The 17682-nt window shown below is 24.7% G+C and overlaps 2 protein-coding genes across 4 annotated transcripts; one reads left to right on the forward strand and one right to left on the reverse strand.

Moving 5' to 3' along the window:
• Positions 1 to 354: 354 nt before the first annotated feature.
• On the reverse strand, positions 355 to 7247 carry LOC132930090 (RNA polymerase II subunit A C-terminal domain phosphatase). Of its 2 annotated transcripts, none has more exons than XM_060995760.1 (8): positions 6764 to 7247; positions 6483 to 6642; positions 6288 to 6413; positions 5961 to 6205; positions 4430 to 4635; positions 3391 to 4278; positions 2245 to 2325; positions 355 to 903 (listed from the first exon to the last, which is right to left on the reverse strand). In XM_060995760.1, exons 1-8 carry the CDS (start codon positions 6976 to 6978, stop codon positions 623 to 625), a joined length of 2202 nt encoding a protein of 733 aa, XP_060851743.1. In that variant the 5' UTR covers positions 6979 to 7247; the 3' UTR covers positions 355 to 622. The 2 variants fall into 2 exon arrangements, with proteins under 2 accessions (XP_060851743.1, XP_060851742.1); XM_060995759.1 differs by having other exon boundaries at positions 2215 to 2325.
• Positions 7248 to 10679: 3432 nt separating this feature from the next.
• Positions 10680 to 16788, forward strand: LOC132928311 (uncharacterized). 2 transcript variants are annotated; one of them, XM_060992891.1, is made up of 9 exons: positions 10680 to 10924; positions 11012 to 11100; positions 11504 to 11557; positions 12706 to 12771; positions 13802 to 13885; positions 14064 to 14275; positions 14684 to 15051; positions 16329 to 16503; positions 16562 to 16788. In XM_060992891.1, exons 2-9 carry the CDS (start codon positions 11058 to 11060, stop codon positions 16640 to 16642), a joined length of 1083 nt encoding a protein of 360 aa, XP_060848874.1. In that variant the 5' UTR covers positions 10680 to 10924; positions 11012 to 11057; the 3' UTR covers positions 16643 to 16788. The 2 variants fall into 2 exon arrangements, with proteins under 2 accessions (XP_060848874.1, XP_060848873.1); XM_060992890.1 differs by lacking the exon at positions 10680 to 10924 and having other exon boundaries at positions 10967 to 11100.
• Positions 16789 to 17682: the final 894 nt, after the last annotated feature.

Below are 17682 nucleotides of genomic sequence, written 5' to 3' on the forward strand. Positions count from 1 at the left end.
ATAATAAGTAGGTTTTCATAAATCTATGGAACAAAAATTTGTTTTCTGAATGATATCAGTTTTAAAATAAAAAATAAGTTTAATGACTGTTAAAAATCATATAGTTGTACAATTAGGTAGGTACCTTTATAGTTCTTATTTTCTTTTTTAAAACTTCAACATCTGTGGTGCATTAGCCTAAAAATGTATTTATTTATTATTTAAATAAAATTTGCCTAAAATAAATGATATAAAATGTACAACCAATCTATTATTAGTTATTATTAGATAATAGAAAGGTACAATTATAGTATAATAATAATCGTGTTGGTTATAAATACATATACATTATACACAAAAGAAAAAAACGTAAAATCATATTTCATCTTAAATATTAATATTGAAAGATATCTGAATAATACAATAAAACTGTCTTATTCAATAATTATTTATTACAAATATAATAAGCATAAAAGGTATACATCACAAATAATAAACTTTCAAATACATAGTATATAGTAACAAACCAAATGGCAAAAAAGACATTATACATATCTTTAAAAAAAAATTCAGCAAAGATCATTTTTACAATTTATGATATGTACAGTTCATACAACTTAAAGAAACATTTTTGATAATTTAATTACTGATTTTCCAAAAATTCTTTTTCTAAGGCAGCACCCAACATATTCCATTCGGAATCATTTACCTCGTCTGGTGGGTCCACACTATTTTCACTATTATTTCCCCATTCAGAGTCATTCATATCATCATGTTGGCTATTTTCACTATTGTTACCCCATTCTACTCCCAATTCATCTAAATTTTTTCCTTGGCGAAATTTTTCATTTAATGTTTCATTATCATCTTCACTTCCGTCACTATCCAGGGAACTGTGTCGACGCTTCTGTCCTCTGCTAGCACCTAAAGTAAAAACCATTACATTGAAAATTGATAAGAATGAATAAATTATATTATCTAATAATTGTATTCTAATATCTCCCATAAAAAGTTTGCCAATTTAAAAATTGATTACTTTCATGAGTTTATAGAGAGATGTCAAAATAAATATAGTGGACTTAATAAAATGAATGTATATAATAAATGAACCTACTAAATATTATTTTAATTTATTTATACATGATATTTAATAATAAAAATTATTTATATATTATAATTGTTGGAATCATTAATTGGGTATTGAGTTAATTATTAATAAACTTCAACTAATTTAAATTTAAAAAATATCATTTAATAGTATCACATAATATATTATATTACGTAAAAATAATTAAATTTATTTAAAATTCTCTTGTATTACCTAAATTAATAGTTCTAGTACATTAAAATTCTAATAAATTGGCTTATACAATAAGGACATTAGTATCCTCAAAATTAATTTGAAAACAATATATCCATATAATGTAAAGTTATCCATATTTTAAGCATAAAAAAATTTTTTTTAGGAAGTTTACTTGTGTAATAAACAAAAATTTGAATCCATGTATCATAATATAATCCACTTCGCGAAAAGAAAAAAATCACTAAATAGATATGGCAATAAGTAGCATATAAAGTTTTGCTAGTTAAAATGTAAAACTCATTAAATTTTAAAATTAAAAACAAAATAAACAATATTATATAAAATATTGTTATAGAATCTTTACAACTGCTAAAAAAAAATCTTACCCAACTCTTGGTGTAGGATATAAAAATAAGACTACATATTTACTAAATTAATTATAGTAAATTAAATATTTAGTGTCAAGACCAAAAGTATAGAAATGTCCTTTAGAATAGTTTGAAATAGATTACACCCTTTAGTTTTTAATCTCTAAACAAGTTCTGCAAATATGAAATCAGGAAATCTCAGATGATGAAGATATGATATAATATACTAATATGTTAATAATATATATTGCATAATTAAGATATAAAATGATATTTATAATATTAAAATATATAAAATTTAATTTGAGTTATTGTGGGGAGGATTTTACATAAGTACTAAAAATAATAATAAATTATTTTTTATGAAATTATAAAAGATTAAGATATAATACTTATGCATACAGACATACTGAACTTTTAACTATAAAATCTTTATAAACTAATTTTCAAAAATGATTTAATGAAAGCAGCAAGCAATATATTTTAATTAATGTCATTAATCTAAATCTACACTATTTTTATTAATGTTGTCCTACTCTAATGCTAATTCATCTATATTTTTACTTTGTCGTAATCGTTCGATTAATGTTTCACCTTCTATTTCTTTTTCAACTTCATCTTCATTATCTGTTGATTCTGATGAACTATATTGACGTTTATTCCCTCTTCTAGAACCTGAAGCAAAATGTAATATTTATCATTTACTGTTTAGAAAAGTACCTATACAATGTATAAAATATAATCTTAATTCTTAATTCTCTAATATTACTACTTATAATAATTTTAAAGTTTTTATTATTAAGGACTGTTGTAGTTTAATTGTATAAAATAAAATAAAAAATTAAGTTGGTAAATAAATATTTAAATCAATTAACATTTAAACTTCAAATATATTTTTATTACTCATTACTTATTTTTTCATCTCTATTCTAACTAGGAAGGTCTGAGAAATAAAATTTAGATATTATAATATACACCATTTGTTTCTTTCTTTCTATTTTTACTTTTGATTAATTTGTAGCTATTTATTTTACAGTAACTTGTTTTACTATATACTAAATTATAACAATAATTTTAATGACATTTATAAGCAAAGGTATAATTATTAAAGATCCATTCTAAAAAGATTATACATACCTATAAAAATATTTTGTCATTGTGATGGGGTTTTAAACAAATGTATTAATTGTAAAGAATAAGCTATCTCAACTGTATTGACAAAAATATTGAGTGTGAAATTTTTATTTCATTAAATTTAATTATGCAAGATTAAACAACGGATAAAATATTTTATATATAATTAAAATTCAGTCATTGTACCATAGATACCATCTACCTTAAGGATTCTGTCACTGGACAGTTTTCCTCCTAATACCATATCACTATGTTAACTATTCTCCATATTTATATCATATTTACCTACTGAATATATTATGTTACAGATTGTACATATTTTATTTTATAATAAAAAAAAAGGTTGTCCATCCCTGATTTCTACTATTATACTACGCTTTAGTTTAAACAATAAAACACATATATATTATATATTCAGTTTTATGCTGATGTTTCAGACATATTTTAGGTTTCATACTCAATAGATGTATGTCAATAACAACAAAATACACCAACTAAAAATGGAACTCACATTGGATACCAAACATCGGCATAAAACTGTAAACATGGATATATCTGAAAAAAGGATAAATAATATTTCAATCAATTTCATAATAAAACTCTTACCATCTAAAGATGCTTCTGAACTTGAATTGCCATCTTTATTTATTTTTAATACATCAGTTATATTTGGCACATCATCATCATCACAACTTTCTTCATCATCAGTCATATCTTCTACTTCTCCTGCCATACGTTTAATGTCTTCATCAGAAAACGAAAGTAGAGGATTAAGAGTCTCGGCAAATTTCTGGTCCTGTTCTTTATTTACAAGAGAAACATTTTGGTTATTGGCCATAAAATGTGGTGAATGTTCTGGACTACTACAATGAGCTGGTGGGTCTCTACTACTAGAACCACCACCACCCTCTGATCGTAGAGGAAATAATCTTTCCTCGACATGTTCCCAACGTTCTGCACAAAGCCACAACCATTCAGGTGTCACTGTCTTAATATCAGGGCGTTTACGGGCTGCACTGGCTTTAAGTGTGCCCTGACGAACAGCAACTAGATGTGTAGAATCAGGTTCAATATTTTCTGTGACTTCTGCACCTAATAATCGAGCCACTTTATAAGCTCGGCTTTCAGTCAACGGTACAGGAGTAGGTACTAAACCACTGAATACTAGTTTTTTGCCAGCTAATATTTTTGAACGGTACATAGGTATGATACGCTTCATGTCAGGAACCTCAACATCATTTCCATATAACTCATGTTTTTGATCATATTCTTTAAAGTATTCCTTATGTAAATTCTTCAAAATATCTTCTAAGTACAGCAAGTAATCATCTTCTTCCTCAACTTCTACTTGATCACTATTTTCTTTGATTACATTATTTTTATTTTTTTCTTCATTATCAGTTGTTGTATTTCCTGAATCGTCATCAGACAGAACCTCTCCATCTTCCATTTGCGGTTCACTTTTTAAATTGTCTTTTTTTTTAATAGTTATACCTGTTTCAATACATAAATAATAATCAGCATTTTTAAATTTTTTAAACAAGAAGTACAATAATTAGTAATTACTAATTGAAATAATAAAATAAATATTTTTATATTTAAATCATTTAAGATAGCAAGAAAAACAATTTATCCCTAAATTTACCTTGAACTAAATGCGTAAAATCCACTCTATTATCTTGTTGTAAGGTTATATCAACATTTTTTTGTAAATTTGGAGGGGCATTTATATCACCAGTATGTTGAAAAAAATGATATGGCTTGACATGTATCAAATTTAAAGCATAATCCCAAACATCTTCACGATCATCAATTATACACACCATATTATCACCACATGGAAATAATCCCCTAAAATAAACAATATAATATATTTGTGATTAATTAAGAATTTAAATAGGTAATTCAATTAAATTAAATTGTAAAAGAGTAAAAGCAATAATAATATACTTATTACTAATACATAATTTAAAAATATTTGAAATTCTAAACTTAGAGTTTAGTAAAAGTACAATACTGTGTTATATACATTGTTGTTATGTTATTTCTTTATACTATTATGAGTTTTTAGGTGTTTGTTAACATACTATTTTATTATGTTGCAAGCTTATATAAGACCAAGGTCTATAATAATATTTATATTCACATACTACATACTGATATTTGTTTCATACTTATTTAATAATTAAGAAAATGCCACTCCTGCATGTATTGTCTCCGTCTTACATATATTTATACATACAATATAGCAAATTTTTGTTCAGCAGAACCAATTGTATGCTGTTAGCTTTAATATTAAAGTCAATTTACCTATTATCAAACTTTAAGGTAATAATATTGTGTAGGCTTTTATAGATATTTTAATTTTGAAGTGAGTTAAAGTAGTGTAAAATATTAAAACTTTAGCTCGTAATTCACTTAAAAATTATTTAAATTAAAATATTAATAAAAGCCTACAAAATGCCCTAGATAATATTATTACTTTTGCTATTAGGTAAATTGACTTTAATATTAAAGCTAAAAGCATAAAATTTATTTTACTGAATGAAAATTCGCTATGTAGTATGAATGAAAGTCAAAGACAACATATGCAGATGTAACATCCACTTAATCCAACATGTTTTATCTTATGCACTCTACAAATTAAAAATATTGTATACTCTACTTTCAAATAAAAATATATATGTACCTAAATAAAAAGTTTTCATCAATTTTTTTATTTTAAACTTTAAAGTGTTAAAAGTACTTTTATTTTTTATCGTCTGCAAGTTGTATATAGTAAATAGTAATTACTAATTAGTATATTTGAAGAACTTCTCGATTTGATTTTTCAACATAATGAATTTATTTTAACAAAAAACATATAACTGAGACACATAATTGTTAAATAAAATGTTGAGATTTTAATACATATAAATAAAATCAATAGTGGTGTATACACATAAATACATTTTTATTAATTTTAAGTATTTATTTTGTTAATCAAGACTATTAATTTCAAAATTCAAAATTATCATAACGATATGGTACAAACTTAAGTTACTGTTAATATGGTATAAATATAAATAAAGCATAATATACAGTTTAGTAAATACTATGAAATACCTAGTAATTATAGAAAACTAAACTTTTATATACATTTCTCAAAATATTTATATTTAAAGAGATAAACATACTTGAGATTTCCAGTTTTACTGTTTGGATTGAAACATTCATCTCGTGATAAAACCCTATGAGAAAACAACTTTCCTTTTGGATCCAGTATGTGTGTTATAGTATGAGCATAGTTTCGAGCGCCAAATGTGCATATATGAAGTTCATATAATTCACTAATAGAAGACAGAAAATTGTATGTACCTGGCCTAAGTCTTGTGTGATACCAAGGTGAATTTGGTCCATATAATTGAAAATGGTGAATATCCTGTGCAAATAGTGTAAATACAGACATCAATAATATATTTAATAATTAATATAAAGTTAAACAAATAAATTAAAATATATACTTTGATGTTATTAGGTATATTGTCGTTTGTTGTGTGTATTAATGTTTGATCTAAGTCCACAAGTAACACCAGTTTTTTATCACCAAGCAATCGTTTTTCATCAGCTTTACCCAATAACAATGCACTCTAAAAATTAAACTTAAAAATTAATACTTCCATATTTTAGTTGAACGTAAAAATTAATTTGTATTGTACCTGTTCGCTGACTTTGAGGTCGGGCACGCTGTGTATCATAGAAACTGATGCAGTTGGTTTAGATGCATTGTCGATTCTTAAATCGGCACCACAATCTGCACATAAATCACTGACTACAGTACTGTGGCTACAACCAGGCTCCAACTCAAATACAGGATGTCTAAAATATTTAAGAATAATAAATAATTGTTAGATTTCTAATAATATTAGAAATATATTAAAAGCTATTAGATATATTTGAAAGAGTAGAAGCATTTAACTAAAATTAAAGTACTTCTTACCCGGCAGGAACTTCTTGTCCTTCGTGTATTAAGATTTTCTTAACAACACCAATGTGGTGTGTACGAAAACTTTTCCGATCTTTTTCTCCATCCTCTTGATAAAGAAGTACAACAACAGTGCTGTTAACCAAAGTGCCTTCTTTCACTCGCCATTTTAAAAGAGTCGCTTTTTTATCTGTTGTTGGAAGTTTAATACAAATCTTTTCTTGACTCATTTCTATTAATTTGTCACATTCAAATGCGATTACAATAAAAGTACATGAGTGTTAAATTGAAATAATTGTGGAGTATTGATTAAAAAATATTAAAGAAATTAAGTATAATCTAGAAAACACAAGTTTAAACATTAACGATTTATTGAGCAAAACAATAATTTATAAGATTTATAAAAATATTATGAACTAGAAAAGTAAACACAAATTTTAACTGTAATGATAAGATTTAAAAAATTCAAAAGTTGAACGAGTAGGTAATAGACAGTTGTAGGTACTAGAAATTAAGAATATCAAACCTAAACTGACTCGTGATAAGTAACATTTCAACATGATTTGCAATCATATTTTAATACGTATCAAAACTCTGGAACATTTATAATAGAAACTAAACGTAAAAACGTAACGTATCGGCCGATTAGACCGATTTATGCGATACGCCTAGCTGAATTGATTAAATTTAATGATAAAATGTCAATTTGATTTTAGATTTGTTTTGATTTTTTAATGTCTGATTCACTCTGATTATTTATTTTATTACTATAATTGTAAATCCAGTAGTTACTAGTTAGTAAAATAGTAATTATTAGATATTAGTTTATTATTAACTACCGTCTCAAACAGAATAAATATTACTTTTATTTATTATTTTATTTATTCATTAATACAATTTTAAATTTGTTTGTATGATTTATTGATTTATACACTACAAAATAAATGTATTATTTGAACACAATTAAAATACCTACTATTTTAAATCAGAGTTTGAATTATTATAACAATTATCACGGTTCTCAATCCAAATTAGTTTATTATTTTAGTTAATATGTTTATTAATTACCTACCAATATGATTTATAAAATTTAACGAGAGACGGGAGTACAAAATAATTTTCAAATTATTATGTTGTTATTCAAATGAATAAAGAATGTTGAAAATTAAAAAAATATTAATATCATTATACCTATCTATCTTAAGTAATCACCCAGGCACCCAGCAAACAAAATATATACGAACATTTTACGTATATACATACACCAAAAAATGTGTATCTACCTAATGTACCCTACAGATTATACGTTTATTAGAGTAATATTTTGATAGTTAATTTATTATTGGGTCAAAAAACCACTATTTCACGGATACTCGACGAATAATAGTCTTCAATTAATATATCTTTCTCGTATAGTCGTATAGAACTATAGAATGCGTTTAAATAATAATTATAAGGTATATAATAAATGCGTACGTTTTTCGTCTATATAATAAGGACACCATATTACATTATTGCGTACGTTTGTAGGAATATTATAGGTATAGGTACCAATATGATTGTAAAATGTTAGGTGCCTATATTTTTTTACCACAATTAGGGCCGGCGCTAGCAAATATTGATGGGTGGTAAAAATATTAAAAATATTAATTTTCCGACTACATTTTAAAATCTAAAACAAAATCCGCATGTGTTGCTCTGACCTATGTCGACTACCTATTTCACACACAATAAGTAGGTAACATGAACAATTTTGAGTTTAGAATAATTTATTTAATTATGTCATTTTAAAACTAGAGTAAATGTATATATTGTAACATTTAAAGATACAATTATTATCCGGGCATATTGGAAAGTTTTATTGATATTTTAATTTTGAAGAAAGTTAGCATTTTAAAATTGTAATCTTTTTGTAGATTTTCAAATTAGCATAACTTGCTTCATATTTAGAATATCAATAACATAAACACTTGATCAATTTACTCAAATTTTAAAAATAATAGAGTGAAATATATATACTGAACGCAAAATGTTATATGTGAAGTGTGTGTAAAACAGAGTCAACATTCAGCTCATGTCGGTGTAGCGCCTTTTTCTTAAGATTATGTCAACGCAATATATTTGTTTTCTCATTTAGACCCACTCGCTGACTCGCAACATAGATAAAAACTTTCATCTAAAATTATAGAGTATAATATTTTTGAGGGAATAATGTATCGGTTTTATATTTTATTGCTATTTGATTTTATACTCGACTTAATTTAACCAAATTAACAAAATACCCTCAAGGCCTCAAAAACATTATTTTCTATCGTTTTTGTTATGGGTGATTTTTCTTTAAGATTAGATAGGGTACTCAAAAACAAAAACAAAAAATGATTCTGCATAAATGCGTTTTTTGTCTGTATATTTGCGCGTGGGTCATATAGAAAAAAACAAACATTGCACTGCCAAGTGACAATTGACTTCCTCATAACAACTTGTGGATAATAACAAAATAAAAATTATAATATTAGGTATATTCTATACAAATAATTGTATATTCAATAAATCAAATTTGAATCTGACTTTTCTTTAATAGGTTTCGACGAATTGAAACTTTCTGTAGTTTGCGGTTGTATACCTATATATAGATCACAAACAGCATAGAAAAAATATTACCTATATAATATAGGTAGGTACGTGGTTTACACAAAATGAGTTTATGAATGATGACTGTGTATGAATAATAAAGTATCGATTTAATAGGGAATATTTATATGTTTAGATAAAATAGGTATGTTGCTGTTTGCTGACCAGTAGCAGGTAGATAGTAATCTATAAATACAATAGTATACTAACTATCAAATCAAATATTTATTATATTTTATATAAATACATTTTTGATTACCTATTTTGCTATATTTTAAGTTATTATTAATTATTATCTATTATTTTAAATATTATAATATTTATATATAATCATAACACATAATAAAATCATAATTGCTGACTTGCCGACTACTATGTCAAAATGATAAATTTGCCGACTTAAATAAACCAGGTATCCTTAGTGGAACTAAAGTGGAGTACATTTTTTTTTTAAATTGCATTTTTACGTAAGAAATAAGTTTTTACAGTGAACACCTAGATTTGATATAGACATATAGTTAATAATTTGTTAGATGTCAAAATAATATATAGATATAGATATAAAATACGAATACCTTTATAAAGGTACCAATTTTTTTAACAGATTTCTAACATCTATAGGTATCATGTATTAATTTGTATTTTTTTAAATTTTGTCGTGTGGCGATTAACTCAACTCATTATTCAAGTTTATAGTAAGTTTCACATTCTCAGTCTCATCGCATTACACAAGTACACAACGACAACGTAACTCGCAAACCACAATCAAAACTCCTAAATTATTCAAATAGGTATATTAAAATAAAACGATTCTATAGCGTTTTGGTAACTCTAATTTAGTATTAAATTTACTATTTTCTAAAATGTAATGAATGATGATATTTTATGATCGTTATTACTTATTCATTAGTTTGTTACTGAAAATCAGAAACTGACGTACTGTACTACTATCAGACGTAGTGACGTTAGTAGTTAGTATATTATAACCATGACAAAATATTAAATATATCATAAATATATATTTTTTCACGACTCATGATTGTAACGTTAATATACTGTACGGTACGAGTTTACGACTGTCCGCATCCGCCATCAACTACCTATCATTCATCCGCGTACTCAGTAGCGATCACGATTCACGGCTACGGCTTTAGATTTTAGATAGGAACAGCAGCTGTGCTAGCGATACTAGCGGACAAGTAGTCGTTATTCGCCATAACTTTTATCCGTTATAAATTTTTGATTCAAACAACGCAACTATTGTACTGTTGTAGATAATACTATCTGTTTAAATATACTGTAGAATAATACTAATAATAGTAGTCTATAATAAACAAATGTAGTAAATAATAAATTAATTAATAAACAAATAAACAATCAACACTCAACAGACAATAATTATTAATTAATAAACAATAATCATTAATCAAGTTAATTAACAATCGACATTTTAATATCTTAATATTAAATTTTAAAACGACAACACAAGGGCATACATGTCATATTGAGTTACCTATACTGTTTAGTAGTTAGGCCAGCAAAAAGGTAAAATTAACAATTATTTATCTAGTAGGTATTCATCTATTTCATGCTATAATATTGCCAAACATTAATGTATTCTTCAACTGGCAGATACTTTGATCTAAGTACCTACCCATAATACAAATACAGGATTATCATGGAAATCGACGAGGATCTAAGTGCTATAGAAGCGGATCCAAGTAAGTCTACATTTACTATACAGTGGATTCCACTTAATGTGGACACGTCGGGACCAGCCCTGTTTGTCCACATTAAGCGGTTGCCCATAAAAACCGAAATTAGTTGTATTAATTATTTGGTATTGGGATCAAACCATTTTTCCCATTTTGCCCATATTAACCGGTGCCCACATTAGACGGAATCCACTGTATTGATATGAAAATATGTTAATATTGTGTGTTTATAATATTAATTGTAGTTCAAAGTTATAAATTGTTATACTTAGAAAAAATATTGGAAATTTACCTAAAAAAAATCGCATAAACATTTTAACATAACAATATATTTTTCAGACGTTTAACTTAAAATTAAATATTAATTGAATACTTGATGTCTCATTTATATATTTTATGTTTTTTATAGTTATACGAGAAGAATCCTCCGAGTCATTTGGCGATATATCCTGTATAACTAATGGTTAGTTACATTTATATATAAACTGCATGGTTTGTGAAAATCTAAAGTATAAGAATTGATTAAATTAGTATGCTTAAAATTTTAGTTACGTTAATAATAAATAACCTTTACTTGATATAAAATAATTCAATGATATTTTAAAGTTTAACAAATTCATAGAAATTAAAACAATCTTATGTGATTATTTAACTGTAAAAATTGCATGTAAAATTCTCTCTAGACTATTCATAAAAAAAGTTACATAATATGTGGTTGATGAGCATTGTAAACACATCAAATTTAAATTTAAATAAACAATTTATTAAAACAATAATATATATATTATATATGGTACATACCTTTTTATATTACCATAATATTTTATGTTATAAAGTAGTATGTAGTATGTTATGTTTAGTTACTAGCAATTTTTTTCCAAAAACTAAACTACATTGAAATCTCTCCTAACAAATACATGTATATAGGAGACGACTTTTTTTTTTTGGGGGGGGGGGATACTATACACTTTCTGAAAACAGCTCAGAAAAAATGGTTTACCTTCGAATAGTTGATAAAATTTCAGCGATTATAAGTGTCCAGTATTTAAAAATTCCACTGTACATTCTTAACACACATTATTACTGTAAATCTTAGTTAATTTTATTAAAATCTAACCTGAATAATTAGCTATTATTTACACTGTATTAGATTCAGTTAAATATACAAATATTTTTGTGCAATTTAATCAATACCTAATTAAATGCTTGTTGAACATATCATCAGGTTACAGTGTCTTGTAGATTGATGTATTTCCCATCTTCTGCACCTTGCTAACACTCAGTTATAATATGCTTAATGATGATTCTCATTCCACATAATTGATGTAAGAATGGCTTTTGCATCAAATTGTTTGCAAAAGATTTATATCTTAAATGCTTAATACTATTTTGTATTATTATCGGTTATTTGAATTCAACAATTTATACTAGTTTTGTACTATAAGCTTAAATGATAATGAAAAAGGTTTGGCAAATTATTACGAAATTATTACAATTTTTTCATAAATATAAATTAATAATACATTATTAATTTAGGCATCTAATAATATATAGGTATTGTTAATTTTATAATTGTATCATATTATTAATATTGTAAGTATATTATTCTAGATTGTGATGAAAAAGAAAATGAAAACCCACATACAATTGTAACTGATGAATCTGATCAGGAAGATAGTAAGTATCACTATTTGCATTTAGTATAATTACCTTGAATATATAAATAATAAAATAATTATAATAATCAATAATGATTTATTTATTTTATACAGTGGAACTTATCTAAAAGAATAAATTAAATAATATTAAAAAGTACCATCAACAATAAATTATTAATTTTCTCTTATAGTAAAATTATAAAAATAGTGAAGTACATATTATTATTTTTACTATATTATATAAGTATATTACATTAATAATTTTCATTATAACATATTATATCGTATTAATACATTTTTAATGAAAAATAAGTAACACACAAAGTGCAAATCAAAACTTGAGGAGATTAAGTTTTGTAAACAAATTTATTATAAGATTCATTTTGAGGCATTAAGATTTGAGAAATTATTGGGTTATTATATATGGTGTTATTTGAAATTATGTAACCTAACATCTAATTATAATATCTATATTCTATTTAGAAAAGATAAAGTGTTGACATGAATTATTAAAGTTTAATTCTGGGACTATTGGCCACCCTAAAACATTTGGTTATTTTGTCGTTTGCGTTCTACCGTATTTTATCATTACCACTGAACAATTATATTTAGATTTTAGACAATATATTCTCGTAATAAATATACAATGTACTAGTGGTTTTAATGACAAACAACAGTTCTTATAAATAAGTAATATATTATTAAAAAATATTTTATATTATCATCGTGTGTCGTCGTCTAGTCATTCATTTTATTATCATTATTAATCATAAATATAAAAATAATTAGAAAAATAAAATAAATAAATATTAAGATACTTGTGCCATGTCTTTAAGAAATGCATTAAGTTTGTTGTTAATAAAGATATAAATTGAGTAGCAGAGCGCTCACAACAAGTGTCCTGTAATTGCAGTAGACCATAATCTGTGATAGAGCTCATACGACAAGTTAGCCAAACATTTGATTGAGACACTGGGCTATGTAAAATATAAAATTTTAAAACCTTTATTTATACTAATTTAGATTTTGTTATTTTATTTGTATTTTAGTTATAATGTCAGAATCAGAGTCAGGAATAGTTGAAGATTTCACTTATGATCCAACTGCTCTTATAGAAATATCTGATATACTCGGTAAGACATAAAAAATTATGAAAACACAAATGAAATCTCAATTGACACACTTATTGATTTTAATTTCTTCATAAGAGTGTGATATTTATGTGTATCGTGTTCATATATTAATACAAATTAATACGAGTATTAAATATATTTAATATATTCTGTATATTAATAGTATATTTTGATCTAGATCTTGTTGGTAAAAATTGGTCAATATTTCGTGTATCTCCATTATGGAATTTGAATTTTGATACCAACTATTTAAATTTGTTATCTAAAAAGTTGAAGAAATGTTTAATAAATCATATATCTACTAATATGAAAAACCAAAAGAATACTTTCTCAGGAATTTCTGTGGAAATTGAAGCAAAAGAAGCAAATCATGAATGTATTGCATTAAAGGTAAAAATATAAAGTGTTGAATTTTACAATATTGTATTCTTTTAACTATATTAAATTTTAAAATATTTTTTATTTAAGTTATATATTCTCATTAGCTATCAATAAATAAACAGAAATTTAAAAATGTTTTTTGCAGAAATAAATTAAATGAAAAATAAGTTAATTACATAATTCATTGGACTGTATGTTTATTCTGCGGAGTTAACAATATGTTATAATTATAAATAATCAACTTATTTTTATAAATTGAATTACATGTTATAAGATGTATTTTAATGTTCTTAGCAAATAACATGAGATATTTATAACAAAGATTTAAAAAAAAAACATTCATAAAATATTTACTTAATATATTTATTCTATATTATATGAAATAATTTATTTTACTATTGTTTTTTTTTTTTACAGATTAAAGTTATTAACAATGATACTAATTCAAAAATTTACACGGGTTTGCTATTAAAATCGCCGAATTATAATCAAAATTATAGTAAAAATAGTTTATCTGACATGCCCATATTAATGGTACAAGGAAATAAATCATTTTCAGTTGCTATACATAATTGGTTAACTGAACATTTTGATTGCGTCATTCGGCCATTTGAATTTGCTTTATATCAATTTCTATGGCTTATTGCAATATCGATGGGTGATGCAGGACAATTATACAATGAAACTGTTTTATATCACTACCTCTATAAATATGAATCATCAAAGGGTCACATGGATGTAAAATGTTATGCTGAATCCGAGTTCCTGCAATCTGTTTTAGCTAGGTTAGTATTCTAAAAATATTATTTTATTATTTAACTGGATCATTTGGATTAATCATACTAAACTATTCTTTGAATGGAAAATATTTTTTTTGACCATATTGATAACATTTAGTTGATTTCACGATAAACTTTTTATTTTAATACAGTTTATTTTAGATTCTGAGCAGATCAAGGAACATAAAATGTTTTACAAAAATGAATGTGGGTTTTTATTTTTGACAGATAATAATTTATAAAAAATTCTTCACTCTAATTTTCAATATTGAGGGTATTCTATCGTTTCTAATAATAAAAGCTGAGTGTATTAAAATGTAGATATTTGCTTCTTGTTAAAATTTAGAAAAAAATTATTAAAAGCTCTATTTTTTTGTATCAAAGAACTTATTATTCCGTACACCATATTTTTTTAAAATAAATTTATTAAGTTGTTACAAAATAATTTTTACTATTTTTTTTATTATTATTTATTTATTTTTTATTATAAAGCATAATAGTTTCTGACTATTTCGATGTATAAAAATCAAATGTTTGACAAATAGTTTATAAATTGCCTAGTATTTATAAATAGTGCAGTAAAGTGATTAATTTTCTAAATTTTGGTCTACTACTTCTCTTGTCTAAACTTTAAATACTTAGAACTAATTAACTACTCTTAGAAAAATTAAATTTTCATTTATCATAATACTCAATAAAAATATTCTAACCACTCATTATTTCAAAAACATTTTTTTTTTTTTGTATAATTTATGTATGAAATAAAACTTTTTTTAATTTCATGTTAGTGAAGTGGTATGATACGGGGATAACCCACAAAATGGCTGCTTACTACTTCACTCACTAAAACTTTAAATACTTATTAAGTTATAATTCATTAACTACTTATTCGAATTTTGATTTTTATGTACTGAACAAAATATTCTGCTTTAGAATGTGAAATCAATGTTTAAAATGTATGTTGCCATTCAAAAAACTAAAAAAAATTACAACGATAAAAAATATATATATTTTTTTTAAGAAATGTTGATGTATTTCAACCGTAAATTATATTAGACATATTTTGAAAAATGTTAATAGTTTTTAAAATGATGACTGGTTTATAATCAAATAATCACTGTATACATAACCAAAAATAAAATAGATTGACATACTATCTACTTAGATTTGTTTTTTGTACAATATTAATTATTGAATTCAAATTTAACTCATCTTCAGTCATTTGAATAGTGACTTACTCAATGCAATACCTACTATACAGTAAAAAATTATATAATTAACAGGCTTTCATTGAATCGATCATCTTCTGCAGCTACTTCATTTCATTATTCAGATTTAATTAAAGTACAATCTGATATAGAGGACCATTTTAAAATAACATGTGGAATAAATGTATCAAAATTAAAATTGAAAGCATTTGAAGCTCCTAAAGTTGCTTCAATTAATGTTTCTGGAAAAGTGAGTTATTTTATTTATTATATAAAACATTTGTTTAAATTAAAATATTTTGTTTTAGATACAAGTTTGGTCATCCACCCTTATAGATTTAATGTTAAAATATCTTATGGAGCTACAAAACAATAAATGTATGCCATAAAATACATACAAAATGCAAGATTTTCGTTTGTTATAAAGTGTTTTCATACATACAAATACTTTTTTTTAATTATTTTTATTATCTGATGGAATTAAAATGTACATTTTTATAGATTATGAAATGTATTTTCAATTTTTATTGAACAATTATTCAAATGTTTTTATTCACTTTATTCTTTAACAACATACTAAGCACACCAACTTTGATATTTACATACAATTCATTGTCGGTGGATTAGCCACTTTTATTATAAAAAGGTCCTAACTAGAACTATATATTATTATTATACATTATCTTTGCCTCGTCGCTGAATATATTGACTACATGTATAGTATATTAGTATGTATAAAATAATAATTTCCCATAGAAGCTATTCTCATGGTCATACTTCCAAATCAAATGGTGTAGTATGAATTGATATTTAAAAATATCTAATTAACTATGCTGACTAACAATAGAATTACTTTCAGCTCCATGTACGCCATACAAAATAATAAATAACTTACTTCAAATGAAAATGCATACTTGACGCCCAATGGTTCCAATCAATTCTAAAGGCATAAACACTCATTGAAACATAGTCAACATGTTTAGAGAACACTATCCATGCATGTGCATCTGATTTAAGTTTAAAAGAATTAATTTTATGTCAACTTAAATATTAGAATGAATTGATGTATTATTGAACTTAAAATGTAAGAACATAATCTGTAACTTTTTAATTATTAAGCAAAATATTAGTAATTTGAATTTTTGATATTTCACATGCTAATCATCTTGCTTAAAAATTAAAATATTGATAAAAAATCATCGCTTAGCACAGATAATGTTCCCAATTTTAAGTTTAATAATCGGTATATTAACTCTAATATTCAAGCTTACAACACAACATATTTTTGGCTGAACTCAAATATAATGTTTTATGTTTAAAAGGTGACAACACATGTGTGGGTAATGTTTTCTTAAGTTCGATTAGTATATTTTAATACATAATGATTGAGCTACAAGATGTGTTGGGTAAGTTTAATACTTTGATCAGA

The sequence above is a fragment of the Rhopalosiphum padi genome, chromosome 4, assembly GCF_020882245.1.
Source record: "Rhopalosiphum padi isolate XX-2018 chromosome 4, ASM2088224v1, whole genome shotgun sequence".
Lineage (NCBI taxonomy): Eukaryota > Metazoa > Arthropoda > Insecta > Hemiptera > Aphididae > Rhopalosiphum > Rhopalosiphum padi.